This window comes from Rhinoraja longicauda, chromosome 5, assembly GCF_053455715.1.
Source record: "Rhinoraja longicauda isolate Sanriku21f chromosome 5, sRhiLon1.1, whole genome shotgun sequence".
In the NCBI taxonomy this organism is placed as follows: Eukaryota; Metazoa; Chordata; class Chondrichthyes; order Rajiformes; family Arhynchobatidae; genus Rhinoraja; species Rhinoraja longicauda.
The window spans coordinates 84,950,534-84,975,907 of record NC_135957.1 but is presented as its reverse complement, the minus strand read 5'-3'; the positions used below and the strand labels follow the sequence as shown (position 1 = coordinate 84,975,907).

Below are 25,374 nucleotides of genomic sequence, written 5' to 3'. Positions count from 1 at the left end.
TGGTAGAGTTGCTGCCTTACAGCGCTTGCAGCGCCGGAGACCCGGGTTCGATCCCGACCACGGGCGCTGTCTGTACGGAGTTTGTACGTTCTCCCCGTGACCGCGTTGGCTTTCTCCAGGATCTTAAGTTTCCTCCCACACTCCAAAGACGTGCAGGTTTGTAAGTTAATTGGTTTGGGTTTTGTGTACTCGGTGTAACAGTGAATTGCCCCTAGTTTGTGAAGGGTAGCGTTGATGTGCGGGGATCGCTGTTCGGCGCGGTCGAAGGGCCTGTTTGCACGCTGTATCCCCCCATGACCCCGTGTGTTTCCTCCCACACTCCAAAGACGTACAGGTCTGTAGGTTGATTGGCTTGGTATAAATCGTCCCTCGCGCGTGTAGGGTCGTGCAAGTGTGCGGGGATTACTGGTCAGTGCGGACTCGATGGGTCGAAGGGCCTGTTTTCATGCTGTAGCTCTAATCTAAACTATAATAGACAATAGACGATAGGTGCCGGAGGAGGCCATTCGGCCCTTCGAGCCAGCACCGCCATTCAATGTGATCATGGCTGATCATTCTCAATCAGTACCCCGTTCCTGCCTTCTCCCCATACCCCCTGACTCCGCCATCCTTAAGAGCTCTATCTAGCTCTCTCTTGAATGCATTCAGAGAATTGGCCTCCACGGCCTTCTGAAGCAGAGAATTCCACAGATTCACAACTCTCTGACTGAAAACGTTTTTCCTCATCTCCGTTCTAAATGGCCTACCCCTTATTCTTAAACTGTGGCCCCTTGTTCTGGACTCCCCCAACATTGGGAACATGTTTCCTGCCTCTAACGTGTCCAACCCCTTAATAATCTTATACGTTTCGATAAGATCTCCTCTCATCCTTCTAAATTCCAGTGTATACAAGCCTAGTCGCTCCAGTCTTTTAACATATGACAGTCCCGCCATTCCGGGAATTAACCTAGTAAACCTACGCTGCATGCCCTCAATAGCAAGAAGGGGGAGAGGGGAGGGGAGGGGGTGGTGGGGGTGGAGAGGGTGCTGAACCAATGCAGGAGAAGTTTGGGCCCAACGGGTGCACTTGGTCTAGTACATATAGTCGGGGTCACCAATGTAGTGAGTCCACAACGAGCGTCTTTGTTCAAAGTCTTTATTCGAAGGTATTTGCAAACAGACTGCAGCTTTTGGACACACACTACATAACTAGGTATAATAATCTAATCTCATCTTTCCAGCTGGTCGCCAGACACAACTATATCCCGTGCTCCCGCATCTCGTGCATCGTTAGCCCAACCGAGGGTTCGAGACCCCCCCGCTAATCCGTATGTCCCTACAATATCTCCTTGTGTTAAAACTGGGTGGCACGGTGGCGCAGAAGCAGAGTTGCTGCCACACAGAGCTTGCATAATATATGCATAATATAAGATAAATAACATACTGCCACTTCTGCTCTTTGTCAAAAATGCATCATCACAAATCAAACAAGGTTGGTAAAGATTTGCAGCGTTGATTCGATACAAAAAAAAACCCCTAAAACAAACCTTTTCCTCCAGGGTCTTAAACATAACAAGTACTTCAGAGTGATGAGGAATGTACCAGAGATTCAGAAACGTTTCCCCATCTGGTGACAATAAATTACGTGGGCGCTGAAGAAGTTTCCTGAATTAAAAATAAACAGTCGTTAATGCTGGAGTCTTGAACCATTCGTTGTAACTTCGAGACTTAAGTGTTGGTATAATTCTCTGGAGTGCAGAAGGATGAGAGGGGATCTTACAGAGACCTATAAAATTATAAAAGGACTGGACAAAAGCTAGATGCTGGAAAAATGTTCCCAGTGTTGGGGGAGTCCAGAACCAGGGGCCACACAGTCTAAGAATAAAGGGGAGGCCATTTAAAACTGAGGTGAGAAAAAACATTTTGCAACCAGAGGGTTGTGAATTTGTAGAATTCTCTGCCACAGAGGGCAGTGGAGGCCAATTTACTGGATGAATTTAAAAGAGAGTTAGATAGAGCTCTAGGGGCTAGAGGAATCAAGGGGTATGGGGAGAAGGCAGGCACGGGTTACTGATTGTGGATGATCAGCCATTATCACAATGAATGATAGGCTCAAAGGGCCAAATGGCCTCCTCCTGCACCTATTTTCTATATAACACAACCTCAGTCCATAAACAATGTTGGGTTCAGGTTTACGTTTCTTATCAATACCTGTACTGAGGTAGAAACATAGAAACATAGAAAATAGGTGCAGGAAGGGTGACGTTTCGGGTCGAAACCCTTTTTCAGACTTTTGGTTTAGAGGGATATGGGCCAAACGCAGGCAGGTGGGACTGGTGTAGATGGGACATGTTGGTCAGCGTGGGCAAGTTGGGCCGATGCGATGTTTCCATGCTGTATGACTATGAGAATAACACTAGAAGAACTGGAAATGGTGATCGATGTTTAGTTTTAGCTTAGATTAATTTATTGCCACATATACCATGATACAGTGAAAAGCTATTTTATTGCCTGCTATCCATTTATATTGCAAGCCGCAGAGAAGATTAGTTTAGTTTAGAGTAGGGTAGCCAACTTCCTCACTCCCAAATACGGGACAAGGAGACGTTACCGCCCCTTGCCACCTCACCCAGCCAGCGGCCACGTGCTCCCGCTCCACCAATGGTGGCAATCCAGGCTGGGAGGTGGGTTGCTACGCAACCTCCGTTAGGCGGCGCACGGGCCTCCGGACCTACCCTGTCCGGGCCTACAGCGTCCGGGCCTACAGTGTCCGGGCCTACAGCGTCCGGGCCTACAGCGTCCGGGCCTACAGTGTCCGGGCCTGCAGCGTCCGGGCCTACAGCGTCCGGGCCTGCAGCGTCCGGGCCTACAGTGTCCGGGCCTACAGTGTCCGGGCCTACGGCGTCCGGGCCTACAGTGTCCAGGCCTACAGCGCCCCCCCCCTAATACGGGACAAGGGCGGTCCCGTAGGGGACAAACCAATTTAGCCCAAAATATAGGATGTCCCGGCTAATACGGGACAGCTGGCAACCCTAGTTTAGAGATACATTTGGCCCACCGAGTCCTCGCCGACCATCGATCAACCCATATACTGACACTCCCCTACACACCAGGGGATCATTTACAATTCATACCGAAGCCAATTAACCTACAAACCTGTATGTCTTTGGAGTGGTGGGGGGGATCCAGAGCACCAGGAGAAAACCCACATGGTCACGGGGAGAAGGTACAAACTCCGTACAGACAGCACCCGTGGTCAGGATTGAACCCGGGTCTTCGGCGCTGTGAGGCAGCAGAACTATCGCTGCGCCACCGTGCCGCTCTCTTTAAGATGGCTAAAAGAGTAGGGTGATTTATCGGATGGCATTAGATCCTTCTCTGAAAGAGTTCATAAGTTCATAAGTCATAGGAGCAGAATTAGACCATTCGGCCCATTAAGTCTACACCATTCTATCATGGCTGATCTATCGTTCCCTCTCAACCCCCTTCTCTCAGGGGGTTATGGGGAGAAGGCAGGAACGGGGTACTGATTGAGAATGATCAGCCATGATCACATTGAATGGCGGTGCTGGCTCGAAGGGCCGAATGGCCTCCTCCTGCACCTATTGTCTATTGTATCTTTAAACTAAACTAAGCTAAAAGCATGCAAATGGACCACAAACCTGGGATTGGAAATCAGACCCAACTCAGAGTCTCGATCTCCTTTCTTCTCTTGAGGTTGGCCTAACACAAAATAGGTTTGGCAGATGGTGGGAAAGTCCTGCAGTAGACCCAGCAGGCTGTTGTAGTAGGCGATGATCTGCCCACGCAGCGAACACTGGGACATACGCTCGCTGACTCTGCAAGAAGAAAATCAAAGCAACATCCATTTGGTCCTGTGTGGAAAGAAGCTTCAGATGCTGGTTTACAGGGTCAGGCAGCATCTCTGAAGAACATGGATAGGTGACGTTTCACAGAGTGCTGGAGTAACTCAGCGGGTCAGGCAGCATCTCTGAAGAACATGGATAGGTGACGTTTCACAGAGTGCTGGAGTAACTCAGCGGGTCAGGCAGCATCTCTGAAGAACATGGATAGGTGACGTTTCACAGAGTGCTGGAGTAACTCAGCGGGTCAGGCAGCATCTCTGGAGAACATGGATTGGTGACGTTTCGGGTTGGGACCCTTCTTCAGACTGATGTCAGGGGAGGGGCGGGACAAAGATAGGATGTTATCGGAGACAGGAAGACTAGTGGGAGAACTGGGAAGGGGGAGGGGAAAGAGAGGGACAGAGGAACTATCTGAAGTTAGAGTAGTCAATGTTCATACCGCTGGAGTGTAAGCTGCCCAAGTGAAATATGAGGCGCTGTTCCTCCAATTTGCGCTGGGCCTCACTCTGACAATGGAGGAGGCCCAGGACAGAAAGGTCAGACTGGGAGTGGGAGGGGGAGTTGAAGTGCTGAGCCACCGGGAGATCAGGTTGGTTAAGGCGGACTGAGCGAAGGTGTTGAGCGAAACGATCTCCGAGCCTGCATTTGGTCTCGCCGATGTAGAGAAGTTGACACCTGGAACAGCAGATACAGTAGATGAGGTTGGAGGAGGTGCAGGTGAACCTCTGCCTCACCTGGACAGACTGTTTGGGTCCTTGGATGGAGTTGAGGGGGGATGTAAAGGGACAGGTGTTGCATCTCCTGCGGTTGCAGGGGAAAGTACTTGGGGGGGGTGGGGGGGGGGGGGGGGAGGGTGGAGTAAGATATAAATGACTAGGACGTAAACATAGGCAGATTGGTTATTAAGTTTGCAGACGACACCAAGATTGCTGGGGCCACAGATTGTGAGGAAGGCGGTCAAAGTAAACATCGGGATTATAGATCAGTTACAGGGATGGGCGGAGAAATGGCAGATGGAGTTTAATACGCGTGGCGATACATGGGAATGTCAAAAGTAACAGGAAAATATACAATTCATGGCGTGACTCTTAACAGCATTGATGTATGAGGGGATGTTGGAGTCCGAGTCCTAACTCTCTGACCGTGCCAACGCAGGCAGGCAAAATGGCAAAGAAGGCACATGGTGTGCTGGCTTTCATACGTCGGATAACACTATCACGGTGGCGCAGCGGTAGAGTTGCTGCCTTGCAGCGAAAGCAGCGCCGGAGATCCGGGTTCCATCCCGATTATGGGCGCCGTCTGTACGGAGTTTGTACGTTCTCCCCGTGACCTGCGTGGGTTTTCTCCGAGATCTTCGGTTTCCTCCCACACTCCAAAGACGTGCAGGTTTGTGGGTTAATTGGCTGGGCAAATGTAAAAATTGTCCCTAGTGGGTGTAGGATAATGTTAATGTGCGGGGATCGCTGGGCGGCGCGGACCCGGTGGGCCGAAGGGCCTGTTTCCACGCTGTTTCTCTAAACTAAACTAAACTGAACTAAACTAAACTATCCAACACAACTAGGGACAATTTACAATTCCAAAAGTCAATTAATCTACGAACCTGCACGACTCGAGGCTGGGAAGAATCCCAAGCACCCGGAGAAAACCCACGCAGGTCACGGGGAGAACGTACAAACCCCGTGCAGACAGCGCCCGCAGTCAGGATGGAACCCGGGTCTCTGGCGCTGTGAGGCAGCAACTCTACCGCTGCACCACCATGCCACCTCTACTTCTACAGATGCACCATTCAAAGCACACTGTCAGATTGCATCACAGAGTTTGGGAACAGCTCTGCCCAAGGCCGCAAGAAACTGCAGAGAGTTGTGGATGTAACCCAGTCCATCGCACAGACCAGACTGCCCACCATCGACTCCATCTACACTTCACGCTGCCTCGGGAAAGCAGCCAACATCGTCATTGACGTGTCCCACCCCTAGGGTTGCCAACTATCTCACTCCCAAATAAGGGACAATGTGACGTCACTGCCCCGCACCCCACGTGACCTCACCCAGCCAGCGGCCACGTGCTCCCGCTCCACCAATGGCGGCCGCCCGGGCCGGGAGGTGGGTTGCTACGTAACCTCCGTTAGGCGGCCGGGCCTCCTGGTTTACACTGTCCGGGCCTACACTGTCCGGGCCTACACTGTCCGGGCCTACAGCGCCGTCTGGGCCTACAGTGCCGTCTGGGCCTACAGTGCCGTCTGGGCCTACAGTGCCGTCTGGGCCTACAGCGTCCGGGCCTACAGCGCCCCCCCGGGCCTAATACGAGACAAGGGTGGTCCCGTACGGGACAAATCAGTTTAGCCCAAAATACGGGATGTCCTGGCTAATACAGGACAGTTGGCAACCCCACCCTCCCCAGTCATTCCTCCTGCTCCCCACTGTCACTGTAACTGAGAAGAGGTTGCTTGGGAGACTGGAAGGTCTGAAGGTTGATGTGGCCACTGAGCTGCCCTTATACACGTACAACTAAAACAAGATATCCTCACCTGTGGCAGTAGTCACAAATTAATTCTCTTTTGATTTTCTCCATTTCCACCTGTAAAAACAAACGACCAATATGAACAACAGATGCTTCATTTAAGCAATGCATGAAGACCACCAAAATTACCGCAGATGAGTGAAAATTGAAAGAATGTTGCCAGGACTCGAGGGAGAGGTTGAGCAGGCTGGGTCTCTATTCCATGGAGCGCAGGAGGATGAGGGGCGATCTTATAGAGGTGTACAAAATCATGAGAGGAATAGATCGGGTAGATGCACAGAGTCTCTTGCACAGAGTAGGGGAATCGAGGACCAGAGGACATAGGTTTAAGGTGAAGGGGAAAAGAGTGTTTGACGTCACTGGGCCTGTACTCGCTGGAGTTTAGAAAGAAGAGGGGGGGACCTCATTGAAACGTACCGAATAGTGAAAGGCCTGGATAGAGTGGATGCGGAGAGGATGTTTCCACTAGTGGGAGACACTTGGACCAGAGGTCACAGCCTCAGAATTAAAGGACGTTCCTTTAGGAAGGAGATGAGGAGGAATTTCTTTAGTCAGAGGGTGGCGAATCTGTGGAATTCATTGCCACAGAAGGCTGTGGAGGTCAAGTCAATGGATATTTTTACGGCAGAGATAGACAGATTCTTGATTAGTGCGGGTGTCAGGGGGGAGAAGGCAGGAGAACGGGGTTAGGAGGGAGAGATAGATCAGCCATGATTAAATAGCGGAGACTAGCAGATGATACTAAGCAGATGATACTAAGATGAAATAGCAGATGATACTAAGCTGGGGGGTAGTGTGAATTGTGAGGAAGATGCAATAAGGCTGCAGGGTGACTTGGACAGGTTGTGTGAGTGGGCGGATAGATGGCAGATGCAGTTTAATGTAGATAAGTGTGAGGTTATTCACTTTGGAAGTAAGAATAGAAAGGCAGATTATTATCTGAATGGTGTCAAGTTAGGAGGAGGGGGAGTTCAACGAGATCTGGGTGTCCTAGTGCATCAGTCAATGAAAGGAAGCATGCAGGTACAGCAGGCAGTGAAGAAAGCCAATGGAATGTTGGCCTTCATAACAAGAGGAGTTGAGTATAGGAGCAAAGAGGTCCTTCTACAGTTGTACCGGGCCCTGGTGAGACCGCACCTGGAGTACTGTGTGCAGTTTTGGTCTCCAAATTTGAGGAAGGATATTCTTGCTATGGAGGGCGTGCAGCGTAGGTTCACTAGGTTAATTCCCGGAATGGCGGGACTGTCGTATGTTGAAAGGCTGGAGCGATTGGACTTGTATACACTGGAATTTAGAAGGATGAGGGGGGATCTTATTGAAACATATAAGATAATTAGGAGATTGGACACATTAGAGGCAGGAAACATGTTCCCAATGTTGGGGGAGTCCAGAACAAGGGGCCACAGTTTAAGAATAAGGGGTAGGCCATTTAGAACTGAGATGAGGAAGAACTTTTTCAGTCAGAGAGTGGTGAAGGTGTGGAATTCTCTGCCTCAGAAGGCAGTGGAGGCCAGTTCGTTGGATGCTTTCAAGAGAGAGCTGGATAGAGCTCTTAAGGATAGCGGAGTGAGGGGGTATGGGGAGAAGGCAGGAACGGGGTACTGATTGAGAGTGATCAGCCATGATCGCATTGAATGGCGGTGCTGGCTCGAAGGGCTGAATGGCCTACTCCTGCACCTATTGTCTATTGTCCATTGATATGCCAAATGGCCTAATTCTGCTCCTATCACTTATGACCTTATGATTTACCAGTAATCTGAGGGGTAACTTTTTCACACAAAGGGTGGTGGGTGTATGGAACAAGCTGCCAGAGGAGGAAGTTGAGGCAGTGACTATCGCAACAATTAAGAAACAGTTAGACAGGTACATGGATAGGACAAGGTTTGGAGGGATATGGACCAAACGCAGGCAGGTGGTACTGGTGTAGCTGGGACATGTTGACCGGTGTGGGCAAGTTGGGCCGAAGGGCCTGATTCCATGATGGATCACTCTAGGACTAAAAGCACCATTGAACTATTGAAGGTAGCAGAGCAGGGCACTGAGCACACAAATCTGAGGCCACCTGAAGATAGATACAAAATGCTGGAGTAACTCAGGGGGTCAGGCAGCATCTCTGTAGAGAAGGAATGGCTGACGTTTCGGGTCGAGACCCTTCTTCAGGTCTGAAGTCTGAAGAAGTTCCTTAGTCTGAAGAAGGGTCTCGACCCGAAACGTCACCCATTCCTTCTCTCCAGAGATTCTGTCTGACCTGCTGAGTTACTCCAGCATTTTGTGTCTCTTGCAATTGAACTGGATACTCTGGCAAGATAAAGCAGCAGGGCGTTTCTCTTCACAAGATGCTTGACTCTATATTTTTATGACATACTGACTGGAAACTCCCAGCCAGTAAACAACAGGTGATTCCCACAGCCTCCAGATCTCCATCTGTCATAGAGTCATGGTCATACGGCATTATGGTTGCCAACCTTCTGACTCCCAAATAAGGGACAAAAGGTGACGTCACCGCCCCCTCGCCCCAAGTGACCTCACCCAGCCAGTGGTCACGTGCTCCCGCTCCACCAATGGCAGCCTCCAGGCCTACAGTGTCCGGGCCTACAGTGGCCCCCGGGCCTACAGTGCAGGCCTACAGTGGCCCCCAGGCCTAATACGGGACAAGGGCGGTCCCGTACGGGACAAACCAATTTAGCCCAAAATATGGGATGTCCCGGCTAATACGGGGCAGTTGGCAATGCTATACAGCATGGAAGCAGGCCCTTCGGCCCAACTTGCCCACTTTAAAAGACATTTTAGACAGGTACATTTTAGACAGGTTTGGAGGGATATGGACCAAGCGCAGGCAGGTGGGACTCGTGTAGCTGGGGCATGTTGGCCGGTGTGGGCGAGTTGGGCTGAAGGGCCTGTTTCCACGCTGCGTGACACAACCTCAACAACATTAGGAAACATGTTGGATTTCCCCAATGGTTTCATGGTGACTGCGATTTCTTTTCTTTTTTTAAATAAATTATTCTTATTGAAAGGGAATTCAATTTAGATTTCCAGGAAGACTGGTGTAATAGAAACCCATGGTGGAGGGGCTACAGTTCAGCTACAACTCCAGGGGTGGCCACACGGTGGCGCAGCGGTAGAGTTGCTGCCTAACAGCACCAGAGACCCGGGCTCCATCCCGACTACGGGCGCTGCCTGTACGGAGTTTGTACGTTCTTCCGCGTGGGTTTTCTCCGGGTGCTCTGGTTTTCTCCCACATTTCAGAGACATGCAGGTTTGTAGGTTAATTGGCTTGGTGTAAATTGTCCCTAGTGTGCAGGATAGAAAACTGTCCACAGTGTGTATTAGGGTTGCCAACTTTCTCACTCCAAAATAAGGGGCAAAAGGTGACATCACTGCCCCGCGCACCATGTGACCTCACCCTCCGTTACCTAACCTCCGTTAGGTGGTGCCCGGGCCTCCGGGCCTACACTGATCGGGCCTACACTGATCGGGCCTACAGTGTCCGGGCCTACAGTGTCCGGGCCTACAGTGTCCGGGCCTACAGTGTCCGGGCCTACAGTGTCCGGGCCTACAGTGTCCGGGCCTACAGTGTCCGGGCCTACAGTGTCCGGGCCTACAGTGTCCGGGCCAACAGTGTCCGGGCCTACAGTGTCCGGGCCTACAGTGTCCGGGCCTAAAGCCCCCCCCCCCCGGGCCTAATACGGGACAAGGGCGGTCCCGTACGGGACAAACCAATTTAGCCCAACATATGGGATGTCCCGGCTAACACGGGATAGTTGGCAACCCTAGTGTGTATGGATGATCGCTGTTTGGTGCGGACTCGGAGGACTGAAGGGCCTGTTTCCACGCTGTATCTCCAACCTAAACTGAACCACCTTGCCCGTGGCTCTGTTCGGCTTGAACCCATGGCCATGACGGTGAATACTCACCGGGTTCTTCATGATGGAACCCGCGGCATTCTTCTTCTGCAGGAAGAGGTTGAGCATCAGGTCCCGAGGAGCCACCTTCTCCAACTGGATCGAGACAAATGCCTCTCGATGCCTGCAGAGACAGTGCGGGAAGGCTGAACCATCCCACCACAACCAGAGAGCAGTGCTCAACTACTATCTAAGGTATCACAAAATGTTGGAGTAACTCAGTGGGTCAGGCAGCATCTCGGGAGTGAAGGAATGGGTGATGTTTTGGGTCGAGACCCTTCCTTCAGGCCTGTTTCCCTGCTGCAAGAGTCTATGACACTGACTAGTGTGAACGGGGTGATCGCTGGTCGGCACCAACTCAGTGGGCTGAAGGGCCTGTTTCCACGCTGTAGAGTCATAGATTGATACAGTGCGGAAACAGGCCCTTCGGTCCAACTTGCCCGCACCGGCCAACAATGTCCCAGCTACCCTAGTCCCACCTGCCTGCGCTTGGTCCATATCCCTCCAAACCCTGTCCTATCCATGTACCCGTCCAACTGTTTCTTCAACGATGGGATTAGTCCCAGCCTCAACTACCTCCTCTGGCAGCTTGTTCCATACACCCACCACCCTCTGTGTGAAAAGGTTACCCCTCAGATTCCTACTAAATCTTTCCCCTTCACCTTGAACCTATGTCTGCTGGTCCTCGATTCCCCTACTCTGGGTAAAAGACTCTGTGCGTCTACCCGATCTATTCCTCTCATGATTTTGTACACCCCCATAAGATCTCCCCTCATCCTCCTGCGCTCCATGGAATAGAGTCCCAGCCTGCTCAACCTCTCCCTGTAGCTCACACCCTCTAGTCCCGGCAACATCCTCGTAGATCTTTTCTGAACCCTTTCAAGCTTGACAATATCTTTCCAATAACACGGTGCCCAGAGCTGAACACAATATTCGAGATGCGGTCTCACCAACGTCTTACACAACTGTGCCTTTGAACTTAGATTTAACTGGAACATTCCGGTCACACCTTTTTCTGGCGGTTGAACGTTGCCGTTGGTTTGCGAGGAGTGGTTCGGTGCCCAGCGTGGCGTGGGGCTGCTGGCTCTCGCTCTCTCTGGCAGTGCTGCCACCTCTTGTACCACTGGGGTGCTCTGGACCCCTGTAACCCAGCCCTCCGTCCTGAAGAACAGACCCAAACAAAAATACACGTCAACAAACCGAACCGCGAAAGGATTCACCATTCACAATCCAATTCACAATTCACAATCATACTTTATTTCAGCCAAGTATGTTTTGCAACGTACGAGGAACTGCATTTGCCGTACAGTCACAACAATAAAAAGCAACAGGACACACAAAATACATTTTAACATGAACATCCACCACAGTGACTCCTCCACATTCCTCACTGTGATGGAAGGTGAGAAAAAGTTCAATCTCTCCCTTCTTTGTCCTCTCGGGGGCCTCGAACCTTCCTTTGCCGGGACGATCTTGTCTCTCGGGCCTTCCTCGTCGGGGCGATCCAGCTCCTGCATCCGGAGAGGGGGGGGGGGGAATCTCAGCTCCCCCACGCCGGCCGATCTACCCCGGGTTGGGACCAGTCGAACCTCGTGCGGCTTTTGGAGCTTCCCGACATCAGTCTCAACCCGAGACTGCGAGCTCCTGGATGTTAAAATCCGCAGGCCGCGGTTGGAGCGTCGATCCCAGGCACCGGATCGCACGCTCAGATGGTACGTCCACGCCCCGCGGTGGGGCTCAAAGTCAGTCTCGAGCAAGGCCACCAGCTCCACGATGTAGGCCGCAGAGTGACCGGAGATACCATCCGCAAAACAATCGCACCTCCGGCAAGGTAAGAGATTGAAAAGGATCACGGCATTTTCCCAAACAGCCTGCCGCGGCCTTGTCCAACGAGCTAAGTGAATAGTGAAAGGCCTGATTGAATGTAGTAAACACTACAACCTCCACATACGCTCTGAACTACACGGACTATCACTGTTATTATTGCACTATTATTGGGGGTTTTTCTATAGAAATATAGAAAATAGGTGCAGGAGGAGGCCATTTGGCCCTTCGAGCCAGCACCGCCATTCATTGTGATCATGGCTGATCATCTACAATCAGTAACCTGGGCCCAACTTCTCCCCATATCCCTTGATTCCACTAGCCCCTAGAGCTCTATCTAACTCTCTTTTAAATCCATCCAGTGATTTGGCCTGCACTGCCCTCTGTGGCAGAGAATTCCACAAATTCACAACTCTCTGGGTGTAAAAGTTTATTCTCACCTCAGTTACTGATTGTGGATGATCAGCCATGATCACAATGAATGGCGGTGCTGGCTCGAAGGGCCAAATGGCCTCCACCTGCACCTATTTTCTATGTTTCTACGTTTGTATAAAGGTCCTATCCAAAGTATGCAGTGTAACTTCTTTGACAGGACCCATAGAAGCCAGTGCCGATGTAGGAGGTACTAGTGGCCACACGGTGGCGCAGCGGTAGAGTTGCTGCCTCACAGCACAAGAGACCCAGGTTCCATCCCGACCTCAGTTGCCGTCTGTACGGAGTTTGTACCTTCTCCCCGTGACCTGCGCGGGTTTTCTCCGGGTGCTCTGGTTTCCTCCCAGAGACGTAAAGGTTTATAGATGAATTGGCTTTGGTAAAATTATAAATTGTCCCTAGACTGTGCTAGTATACGGGGACCGCTGGGCGGCACGGACTCAGTGGGCCGAAGGGCCTGTTTTCATGCTGTATCTCTAAAGTTGAAAGTCTAAAAACTTCGTTAAAATGAGTGATCTGCAATAGTGGGTCCAGTCCTGGCAGGTTTAGTTTAGAGATACAGCGCAGAAACAGGCCCTTCGGCCCACCAGGTCCGCGCAGACCAGCGATCCCCGCACATTAACACTATCCTACACACACCAGGGACATCTTTTACATTTGCCAAGCCAATTAACCTACAAACCTGCACGTCTTTGGAGTGTGGGAGGAAACCTGGGATACTGGTGAAAACCCACGCAGGTCACGGGGAGAACGTACAAACTCCGTACAGACAGCACCCGTAGTCTGGATGGAACCCGAGTCTCCGGCCCTGCATTCGCTGTGAGGCGGCAACTCCACCGCTGCGCTGCCGTGACGCGCCGCCCTGGAACGGGCACAGTGGAAACCACCCGGCTGGTCACCAGGACCTGCCCTACCTTGGTCTCCATGGAGATTGCGGCCTTGTCCACGGAACACAACAGGGCCTGTTGCACGGCGACCATCAGCGCGTTCTTCTGCACTGTCTGGCAAGCCAGCGCCACCTGCAGGTTATCCAAGCCACGCCGCGCCATCAGCTGCAAGAAGCAGAGAAGGAACATTACAAGAATGTCACACCTCCACATTCAGGGACAGTTTCTTCCCAGCTGTTATCAGGCAACTGAACCATCCTATCACAACCATTCGAGAGCGGTCACTCTGACTGAAGAAATTCCTCCTCATCTCCCTTTGTAAAGGTGTGTTGTTTTAGATTTAGATTTAGAGATACAGCGCGGAAACAGGCCCATCTGCCCACCAGGTCCGCGCCGCCCAGCGATCCCCGCACACTAACATTATCCTACACACACTAGGGACAATTTTTACATTTGCCCAGCCAATTAACCTACATACCTGTACGTCTTTGGAGTGTGGGAGGAAACCGAAGATCTCAGAGAAACCCCACGCAGGTCACGGGAAGAACGTACAAACTCCGTACAGGCGCCCGTAGTCAGGATCCAACCCGAGTTTCCGGCGCTGCGTCTGCTGTAAGGCAGCAACTCTACCGCTGCGCCACCATGCCACCGTTTTGTTCTAAGGCCGGGCCCTCAGGTACGTTTAGGGTTGCCAACTGTCCCGTATTAGCCGGGACATCCCGTATTTTGGGCTAAATTAGTTTGTCGCTTACGGGACCGCCCTTGTCCCGTATTAGTAGGGTTGCCAACTTCCTCACTCCCAAATAAGGGACAAAGGGTGACGTCGCCGCCCTGCGCGCCACGTGACCTCACCCAGCCAGCGGCCGCGCGCTCCCGCTCCACCAATGGTGGCTGCTCGGGCCGGGAAGCAGCTTGCTACGCAACCTCCGTTCAGCGCCGCCCGGACCTCTGGACCTAGACTTTCCAGAGCTAAAATGTCAGAAACCTAGAGTGTCGGGACCTGAACTGTCTGGGCCTACTGCGTCGGGTCCTACGGTGTCGGGGCCTACGGCGTCGGGGCCTACGGCGTCGGGGCCTACTGCGTCGGGGCCTACAGCGTCGGGGCCTACAGCGTCGGGGCCTACCGCGTCGGGGCCTACAGCGTCGGGGCCTACAGCGTCGGGGCCTACAGCGTCGGGGCCTACTGCGTCGGGGACTACAGCGTCGGGGCCTACTGCGTCGGGGCCTATGGTGTCGGGTCCTACGGTGTCGGGGCCTACCGTGTCGGGACCTACCGTGTCGGGGCCCACTGTGTCGGGGCCTACTGTGTCGGGGGCTACTGTGTCGGGGCCTACAGTGTCGGGGCCTACTGTGTCGGGGCCTATAGTTTCGGGGCCTACTGTGTTGGGGCCTACTGCGCCCCCCGGGCCTAATACTGTATTGTGGCCGGAGGGCGCTGTAGGCCCCGATGCTCTAGGTCGCATCAGTTTAGGTCCCGTGACTAGGTACGTGCTACTCACCTGAAGAACCGCTTCCTTTGTGCGGAAACTGAACTTGCCGATATGGTTCTCATCAACCTCCTGAATTGCTAACGGCAGACTGGAGGGTGCGTATCTGTGGACAGATAAACAGCACCACTGCTTAGTTTAGTTTAGAGATACAGCGAGGAAACAGGCCCTCCGGCCCACAGAGATAGAAACATAGACAATAGGTGCAGGGGGAGGCCATTCGGCCCTTCGAGCCAGCACTGCCATTCATTGTGATCATGGCTGATCATCCACAATCAGTAACCCGTGCCTGCCTTCTCCCCATATCCCTTGATTCCGCTAGCCCCGAGAGCTCTGCCTAACTCTCTTTGAAATTCATCCAGTGAATTGGCCTCCACTGCCCTCTGTGGCAGAGAATTCCACAAATTCACAACTCTCTGGGTGATAACGTTTTTTCTCACTAACATTATCCGACACTGTGGACGATTTACAATGAAACCAAGTCAAGGAACCTACAAACCTGTGCATCTTTGGAGTGTGGGAGGAAAAGTTTAAAGGAGATGTACCGGGCTGGTGATGGGGCCAGGAACACGCTGCCAAGGGGGGGGGGGGGGGGGGGGGGGGGGGGGGGTTAGTGGAGGCAGATGTGATAGTAGTCCTAGACTCTCCCACTAGTGGAAACATCCTCTCCACATCCACTCTATCCAAGCCTTTGGTAAGTTTCAATGAGGTCAATTGTATAAGTCGTTGGTGTGACCGCATTTAGAATATTGTGTTCAGTTCTGGGCACCGTGTTTATAGGAAAGGTATTGTCAAGCTTGAAAGGGTTCAGAAAAGATTTACGAGCATGTTGCCAGGACTAGAGGGTGTGAGCTAAAGGGAGAGGTTGAGCAGGCTGGGTCTCTATTCCATGGAGCGCAGGAGGATGAGGGGAGATCTTACAGAGGTGTACAAAATCATGAAAGGAATAGATCGGGTAGATGCACAGAGTCTCTTGCCCAGAGTAGGTGAATCGAGGACCAAAGGACAAAGGTTCAAGGTGAAGGGGAAAAGATTTAATAGGAATCCGAGGGGTAACTTTTCCACACAGAGGGTGGTGGGTGTATGGAACAAGCTTCCAGAGGAGGTACTTGAGGCTGTGGGACTATCCCATCGTTTAAGAAACAGTTGGACAGGTACATGGATAGGACAGGTTTGGAGGGATATGGACCAAGCGCAGGCAGGTGGGACTAGGGTAGCTGGGACATTGTTGGCCGGTGTGGGCGAGTTGGGCCGAAGGGCTGTTTCCACACTATGTCACTCTATGACTCTAAAAGGTCCTACAATGCTGCCTGACCCACTGACTTCCTCCAGCACTTTGTGTGTTGCTCAAGGTTCCAGCAACTGCCGGTGTTTGTCTCACCGAGCGTTTGTCAGCACTGGGCCTGTACTCGCTGGAGTTTAGAAGAATGAGGGGGGACCTCATTGAAACTTACAGAATAATGAAAGGCTTGGAAAAAGTGGATGTGGAGAGGATGTTTCCACTGGTGGGAGAGTCTAGGACCAGAGGTCACAGCCTCAGAATGAAAGGATGTTTCTTTAGGATGGAGATGAGGGGGAATTTCTTTAGTCAGAGGGCAGTGAATCTGTGGGAACACTCTGCCACAGAAGGCTGTGGAGGCCAAGTCAGTGGATATTTTTTAAGACATAGAAACATAGAAACATAGACAATAGGTGCAGGAGGAGGCCATTTGACCCTTCAAGCCAGCACCGCCATTCATTGTGATCATGGCTGATCATCCACAATCAGTAACCTGTGCCTGCCTTCTCCTCATATCCCTAGATTCCAGTAGCCCCTAGAGCTCTATCTAAAGGGCCAGTCCCACTTTGGCGATTTTAAGGCGACTGCTGGCGACTAGAAATATAGAAAACAGGTGCAGGAGTAGGCCATTCGGCCCTTCAAGCCTGCACCGCCATTCAATATGATCATGGCTGATCATCCAACTCAGTATCCCGTACCTGCCTTCTCTCCATACCCCCTGATCCCTTTAGCCACAAGGGCCACATCTAACTCCCTCTTAAATATAGCCAATGAACTGGCCTCAACTACCTTCTGTGGCAGAGAATTCCACAGATTCACCACTCTCTGTGTGAAAAAAAACGTTCTCATCTCGGTCCTAAAAGACTTCCCCCTTATCCTTAAACTGTGACCCCTTGTTCTGGTCTTCCCCAACATCGGGAACAATCTTCCTGCATCTAGCCTGTCCAACCCCTTAAGAATTTTGAAGGTTTCTATAAGATCCCCCATCAATCTTCTAAATTCCAGCGAGTACAAGCTGAGTCTATCCAGTCTTTCTTCATATGAAAGTCCTGCCATCCCAGGAATCAATCTGGTGAACCTTCTCTGTACTCCCTCTATGGCAAGAATGTCTTTCCTCAGATTAGGAGACCAAAACTGTTGCCAAAACTGAGACTAGGCTGTCGCCGACAGTTCGCCGGGATGTCGCGGGCATGATCGTGAGGAGTCTTCAATGAATCGTAGCGGATCTCGGCACGTCGAGGAAACATTTTCCAGATAGAAATCTCTCGGCGACAGCTGGCTTGTCGCCAGGTATCGTTGCTTATTGCGGGCGCTGTCTGTCGCACGCTGTCCCCAGGTTTGCTAGGTTGTCGCAGATGCGTTTAGAAGCACGTAATATTAAATTGAGAAAAGGCATTTGAAGATACCAGAAGATAGTTTTGTTTAACCAATTTATTTACCGTCAGGAAACATTTGACAGGTAGATTGGAGGTGACAGTTTGACGGTCAGGTAAGCGTGGGAATTTTGCGATGTTTCCGAAGACGGTGTAATCTCTTAGTCAGGTGCTAGTTTCACAAAAAAGGTAACTGGTATCGACCTGACTCGGCATTGTCGTGGTCGTTGTCGGGGTCACTGTCGTGGTCACTGTCGTGGTCACTGTCGGGGTCACTGTTGGGGTCACTGTCGTGGTCACTGTCGTGGTCATTGTCGGGGTCACTGTCGTGGTCATTGTCATGGTCACTGTCGTGGTCATTGTCGTGGTCACTGTCGGGGTCACTGTCGTGGTCACTGTCGTGGTCATTGTCGTTGGGTAAAAGAAAATTTCGGCGATCTGCTACGACTTCGACAGTCGCCGGCAGTCGTCTTAAAAATCGCGTAACTGGGTCAGGCCCTTAACTCTCTCTTAAATCCATCCAGTGAATTGGCCTCCACTGCCCTCTGTGGCAGAGAATTCCACAAATTCACAACTGTCTGGGTGAAAACGTTTCTTCTCACCTCAGTTTTAAATGACCTCCCCTTTATTCTTAGACTGTGTGTCCCCTGGTTCTGGATTCCCCCAACATTGGGAAAAAATTTCCTGCATCTAGCTTGCCCAGTCCTTTCCCAATTTTATACATTTCTATAAGATCCCCTCTCATCCTTCTAAACTCCAGTGAACACAAGCCCGGTCTTTCCAATCTTTCCTCATACGTCAGTCCCACCATCCCGGGGATTAACCTGGTGAACCTACGCTGCACTGCCTCAATAGCAAGGACGTCAATGAAAGGAAGCATGCAGGTACAGCAGGCAGTGAAGAAAGCCAATGGAATGTTGGCCTTCGTAACAAGAGGAGTTGAGTATAGGAGCAAAGAGGTCCTTCTACAGTTGTACCGGGCCCTGGTGAGACCGCACCTGGAGTACTGTGTGCAGTTTTGGTCTCCAAATTTGAGGAAGGATATTCTTGCTATGGAGGGCGTGCAGCGTAGGTTCACTAGGTTAATTCCCGGAATGGCGGGACTGTCGTATGTTGAAAGGCTGGAGCGATTGGGCTTGTATACACTGGAATTTAGAAGGATGAGGGGGGATCTTATTGAAACATATAAGATAATTAGGGGATTGGACACATTAGAGGCAGATAACATGTTCCCAATGTTGGGGGAGTCCAGAACAAGGGGCCACAGTTTAAGAATAAGGGGTAGGCCATTTAGAACGGAGATGAGGAAGAACTTTTTCAGTCAGAGGGTGGTGAAGGTGTGGAATTCTCTGCCTCAGAAGGCAGTGGAGGCCAGTTCGTTGGATGCTTTCAAGAGAGAGCTGGATAGAGCTCTTAAGGATAGCGGAGTGAGGGGGTATGGGGAGAAGGCAGGAACGGGGTACTGATTGAGAGTGATCAGCCATGATCGCATTGAATGGCGGTGCTGGCTCGAAGGGCTGAATGGCCTCCTCCTGCACCTATTGTCTATTGTCTATTGTCCTTCCTCAAATTAGGAGACCAAAACTGCACACAGTACTCCAGATGTGATGTGGCAGATTCTTGATTGGTACGGGTGTCAGGGGTTACGGGGATAATAGACAATAGACAATAGGTGCAGGAGGAGGCCATTCGGCCCTTCGAGCCAGCACCGCCATTCAATGTGATCATGCCTGATCATTCTCAATCAGTACCCCGTTCCTGCCTTCTCCCCATACCCCCAGACTCCGCTAACCTTAAGAGCTCTGTTTAGCTCTCTCTTGAATGCATTGGATAAGGCAGGAGAATGGGGTCAGGAGGGAGAGATAGGTCGGCCATGATGGAATGGTGGAGTAGATTGGATGGGCCTAATGCTGTCAGCTGTGACCGTGTGACCGTTGTGCTGGCGCTGGGCGCGTGTTTGTGCGCTACCTGTCGACGCTGCTGTCGTCCTCCAGCGTGGTGATGAAGGCCGGCGGCGGCTGATCAGCCTTGTCCTTGTGTGAAGCAAACTCGAACTGCACGGGCCGCAGGTAGAGGTGGAACTCGTCGAAGCCCAACTTCGTCGCAACGGACTTGTACAACCTACAACACACACACACACAGCGGAGAGAGCAAGCAACTGCACGTGCTGGTTTATACCGACGATAGACCCATCAGCCAAAACATTATGACCACTGACAGGCGAAGTGAGTAACATTGATTATCTTGTTACAATGGCACCTGTCAAGGGGTGGGATATAATAATAATAATAATAATAATGCATTACATTTATATAGCGCTTTTCAAACACTCAAAGACGCTTTACAGGGATTACTAGAACATAGAGAAGAAAATAAATAGATAAATAAGTAAACAAACAGAGAAAGGAGACAGAAGGTGAGGTGACCTTCAGTGGTTGAAGGCAGTACTGAACAGGTGAGACTTCAGTGATGTTTTGAATGTGGTGAGTGTGGAGGAGTCTCTGACGGTTTGGGGTAGTGAGTTCCAGAGGGTGGGAGCAGCGATGGAGAAAGCCCTGTCCCCCCAGGATCTGAGTTTGGTCCGGATGGGGGGGGACAGGAGATTGGCAGCAGCAGAGCGGAGGGTGCAGGTGGGAGTGTGCCTGTGGAGGAGGTCAGTCAGGTAGGATGGGGCCAGGTTATGGAGGGCTTTGTAGGTCATGAGGAGGATTTTGTACTGGATTCTCTGGGGGATGGGGAGCCAGTGGAGCTTGTAAAGGACGGGGGTGATATGGTCACGGATCGGGGTGTGGGTGAGTAGACGGGCAGCGGAGTTTTGAATGTATTGAAGTTTACTGATGATTTTTGAGGGTGCGCCATAGAGGAGGCTGTTGCAGTAATCCAGACGGGAGGTGATGAAGGCGTGGATGAGGGTTTCTGCAACTGTGGAGGAGAGGGATGGACGGAGACGGGCGATGTTTTTGAGGTGGAAGAAGGCTGTCTTGGTGATGTGTTTGATGTGTTTGTCGAAGGAGAGGGTTTGATCAAGGATGATTCCAAGATTCCAGATGTGAGGGGAGGTGGATACTGGGAGACCATCAATATTGAGGATGAAGTTTTGGGTGGATTTGGTGAGCGTTTTTGGACCAATGATGATGATATATTAGGCAGCAAGTGAACAGTCAGTTCTTGAAGTTGATGTGCTGGAGAAATGGGCAGGAGTAAAGACCTGAGCGACTTTGACAAGGACCAAATTGTTATGGCCAGACGACTGGGTCAGAGCATCTCTGAAACGGCAAGGCTTGTGGGGTGCTCCCGGTCAGCAGTGGTGAGTACCGACCGACAGTGGTCCGAGGAGGGACAAACCACAAACCGGCGACAGACAGGGTGTTGGGCGCCCAAGGCTCATCGATGCGCGAGGGCAACGAAGGCTATCCCGTCTGGTCCGAACCGACAGAAGGTCGACTGTGGCACAAGTCACAGAAAATGTTAATGGTGGTCACGGGAGGAATGTGTCACAATACACAGTGCATCGCACCCTGCTGCGTATGGGGCTGCACACGGAGGACCAACAGCATATTAGGCAGGTGGGCATAATGTTTTGTCTCATCCGGTCATAATGTTTTGGCTGATCGGTGTAGACACAATGTGCTGAAGTAACCAGGGATGGTTTACACTTTACGGGGAGCCAATTAACCTACAACCCTTTATGTCTTTGGAGTTTAGTTTGAGTTCAGAGATACAGCGCGGAAACAGGCCCTTCGGCCCACAGAGTCCACGCCGACCAGCGATCCCCGCACACTAACACTACCCTGCACACACTAGGGACAGATTTTTACATTTATAACCAAGCCAGTTAACCTACAAACCTGCACGTCTTTGGAGTGTGGGGGGAAATCGAAGATCTCGAGAAAACCCACGCCGGTCACGGGGAGAACGTACAAACTCCACACAGACAGCACCCGTGGTCGGGATGGAACCCGGGTCTCTGGCGCCGTAAGGCAGCAGCTCTACCACAGCGCCACCGTGCCACCCCTAATTGGTCCTCTGTAAATTGCCCCCTAGTGTGTAGGGAATGGATGAGAAATTGGCATAACTTGGTGATGCTTCAGGTTGGGACCCTTCTTCAGACAATCGAGTCTCAGGAAGGGTCCCTCCTTGAAATATGTAGCTGGGGCATGTTGGTCGGTGTGGGCAAGTTGGGCTGCAGGACCTGTTTCCACTTGTAAACATGAAGTCACAAGGAACAGCTGGATTACTAAAAAAAGACACAAAGTGCTGGAGTAACTCAGCGGGTCAGGTAGCATCTCTGGAGAACATGGATAGGTGACGTTTCACAGAGTGCTGGAGTAACTCAGCGGGTCAGGCAGCATCTCTGGAGATCATGGATAGATGATGTTTCGGGTCAATAGACAATAGACAATAGGTGCAGGAGTAGGCCATTCAGCCCTTCGAGCCAGCACCGCCATTCAATGCGATCATGGCTGATCACTCTCAATCAGTACCCCGTTCCTGCCTTCTCCCCATACCCCCTCACTCCGCTATCCTTAAGAGCTCTATCCAGCTCTCTCTTGAAAGCATCCAACGAACTGGCCTCCACTGCCTTCTGAGGCAGAGAATTCCACACCTTCACCACCCTCTGACTGAAAAAGTTCTTCCTCATCTCCGTTCTAAATGGCCTACCCCTTATTCTTAAACTGTGGCCCCTTGTTCTGGACTCCCCCAACATTGGGAGCCTGACCTGCTGAGTTACTCCAGCATTTTGTGAATAAATCGATTGGGAACATGTTATCTGCCTCTAATGTGTCCAATCCCCTAATTATCTTATATGTTTCAATAAGATCCCCCCTCATCCTTCTAAATTCCAGTGTATACAAGCCCAATCGCTCCAGCCTTTCAACATACGACAGCCCCGCCATTCCGGGAATTAACCTTGTGAACCTACGCTGCACGCCCTCCATAGCAAGAATATCCTTCCTCAAATTTGGAGACCAAAACTGCACACAGTACTCCAGGTGCGGTCTCACCAGGGCCCGGTACAACTGTAGAAGGACCTCTTTGCTCCTATACTCAACTCCTCTTGTTACGAAGGCCAACATTCCATTGGCTTTCTTCACTGCCTCCTGTACCTGCATGCTTCCTTTCATTGACTGATGCACTAGGACACCCAGATCTCGTTGAACTCCCCCTCCTCCTAACTTGACACCATTCAGATAATAATCTGCCTTTCTATTCTTACTTCCAAAGTGAATAACCTCACGCTTATCTACATTAAACTGCATCTGCCATGTATCCGCCCACTCACACAACCTGTCCAAGTCACCCTGCAGCCTTATTGCATCTTCCTCACAATTCACACTACCCCCCAACTTAGTATCATCTGCAAATTTGCTAATGATCATCTGCAAATTTGCAGATGATACTAAGTTGGGGGGTAGTGTGAATTGTGAGTGTCAGAAGAAGGGTTCTGACACCTATCCATGTTCTCCAGAGATGCTGCCTGACCCGCTGAGTTACTCCAGCACTCTGTGAAACGTCACCTGTCCATGTTCTCCACAGATGCTGCCTGACCCGCTGAGTTACTCCAGCACTCTGTGTCTATCTTCAGTAAACACACAATGAATTGTGCTGCAAATTTCCCATCAACTGGAAACCCTCAACGCTGAGAATGGGAAATTTGCAGCACAATTCATTCCAAGACCGCAAGGAATTGCAGAGAATTGTGGACGCAGCCCAGACCATCGCACAAACCAACCTCCATTCCATTGACTCCATTTATACCTCACGCTGCCTCGGCAAGGCCAGCAGCATAATCAAGGATCAGTCTCTCCCCGGCCACTCCCTCTTCTCCCCTCTCCCATCAGGGAAAAGGTACAGAAGTGTGAAAACGCACACCTCCAGATTCAGGGACAGTTTCTTCCCAGCTGTTATCAGGCAACTGAACCATCCTACCACAACCAGAGAGCAGTGCTGAACTACTATCTACCTCTTTGGTGACCCTCAGACTATCTCTGATTAGACTTTACTTGCTTGACTTTACACTAAACGTTATTCCCTTATCATGTATCGGTACACTGTGGACGGCTTGATTGTAATCATTCCGCTGACTGGTTAGCACGCAACAGAAGCTTTTCACTGTACCTCGGTACACGTGACAATAAACTAAAGTGAAACATAGAAACATAGACAATAGGTGCAGGAGGAGGCCATTCGGCCCTTCGAGCCAGCACCACCATTCACCGTGATCATGGCTGATCATTCTCAATCAGTACCCCGTTCCTGCCTTCTCCCCATACCCCTGACTCCGCTATCCTTAAAATCTCTATCTAACTCTTCCTTGAAAGCATTCAGAGAATTGGCCTCCACTGCCTTCTGAGGCAGAGAATTCCACAGATTTACAACTCTCTGACTGAAAAGGTTTTTCCTCATCTCAGTTCTAAATGGCCGGCCCCTTATTCTTAAACTGTGGCCCCTGGTTCTGGACTCCCCCAACATTGGGAACATGTTTCCTGCCTCTAACGTGTCCAACCCCTTAATAATCTTATATGTTTCCATAAGATTCCTTCTCATCCTTCTAAATTCCAGTGTATACAAGCCTAGTCGCTCCAGTCTTTCATGGTCTAAAATGGCGTCGTGACGTACTACGGTTTTTAGGGCCGAGTGGTCTATCTTGCTCCTCTAGTATCTTCGGCACTGGCGGAGAGAGGCCGAGGCCAGCGTCACTCACTGAGCCAAGATGGCGGTGTGGGCGGTCGCCTCCAGCAAGCGATGGCGCAGCGTGACGATCTCCAGCAGACGGGAGAAGGCGTTCAGGGCGAAGGCTGGTCTCTCCTCCCCCGCTCTCCCCTCGCCCTCCGCCGCCGCCTCGATGAAGGACAGGCCGACATCCCTGACCAGGAGCGGATCCTCGATGTACACACCTGCAAACAACTGCAAGACCGACACGCAGCGATCAGAGGGCCCGGCCACAGCCACACTGGATACCAACAAACACCTTGGCCAAGTATACAGGGCCACCACTGATTGTCCCGGGTTTGATCCCAACTACGAGTGCTGTCTGTGCGGAGTTTGTACCTTCTCCCCGTGACCCGCGTGGGTTTTCTCCAGGATCTCCGGTTTCCTCCCACACTCCAAAGACGTACAGGTTTGCAGGTTAATTGGTTTGGTATCGTTGTAAATTGTGTGTATAGGTTAGTGTTAGCGTACGGCGACCGTCAGTCAACAGGAACTCGGTGGGCCGAAGGGCCTGTTTCCGCGCTGTGTCTCTAAAGTAAGCCAAGGCCGTGCCGACCAACGATCACTAGTTCTATCCTACACGCACCAGGGACAATTTACAATTTACAGAAGCCAATTAACCCACAAATCTGCACGTCCTTGGAGTGTGGGAGGAAACCGGAGTGCCCGGGGAAAACCCCACGGTCACGGGGAGAAGGTACAAACTCTGTACAGACAGCACCCGTAGTCGGGATCGAACCCGGGTCTCTGGCGCTGTGAGGCCGCAACACTACAACAGCACAACCTTGCCACCCAAAGTTTTAGCAAAAACCTCCTTCCCTTTAGACTCCAGCTTTCTTTATTTCTTCTCCCCTCTCCCATCGGGCAAGAGGTACAGAAGTGTGAAAACGCACACCTCCAGATTCAGGGGCAGTTTCTTCCCAGCTGTTATCAGGCAACTGAACCATCCTACCACAACCAGAGAGCAGTGCTGAACTACTATCTACCTCATTGGTGACCCTCGGACTACCCTTGATCGGACTTTACCTTGCACTAAACGTTATTCCCTTATCATGTATCTGTACACTGTGGACGGCTCGATTGTAATCCTGCCTTCTCCCCATAACCC

The 25,374-nt window shown here is 51.3% G+C and overlaps 1 protein-coding gene across 1 annotated transcript in view; it reads right to left on the bottom strand.

Annotated features, from left to right (window-relative positions):
• The window catches only part of ccdc162 (coiled-coil domain containing 162), a 124,037-nt gene that overhangs the window by 42,605 nt on the left and 56,058 nt on the right, over positions 1-25,374 (bottom strand). The window contains exons 20-28 of the mRNA XM_078400077.1: positions 24,259-24,461; positions 19,521-19,673; positions 14,913-15,006; positions 13,441-13,578; positions 11,280-11,431; positions 10,283-10,394; positions 6,373-6,422; positions 3,642-3,818; positions 1,527-1,644 (exon numbers count right to left, since the gene is read on the bottom strand). Coding sequence (XP_078256203.1) covers positions 1,527-1,644; positions 3,642-3,818; positions 6,373-6,422; positions 10,283-10,394; positions 11,280-11,431; positions 13,441-13,578; positions 14,913-15,006; positions 19,521-19,673; positions 24,259-24,461 — 1,197 coding nt within the window. The remainder of the gene's footprint in view (positions 1-1,526; positions 1,645-3,641; positions 3,819-6,372; positions 6,423-10,282; positions 10,395-11,279; positions 11,432-13,440; positions 13,579-14,912; positions 15,007-19,520; positions 19,674-24,258; positions 24,462-25,374) is intronic.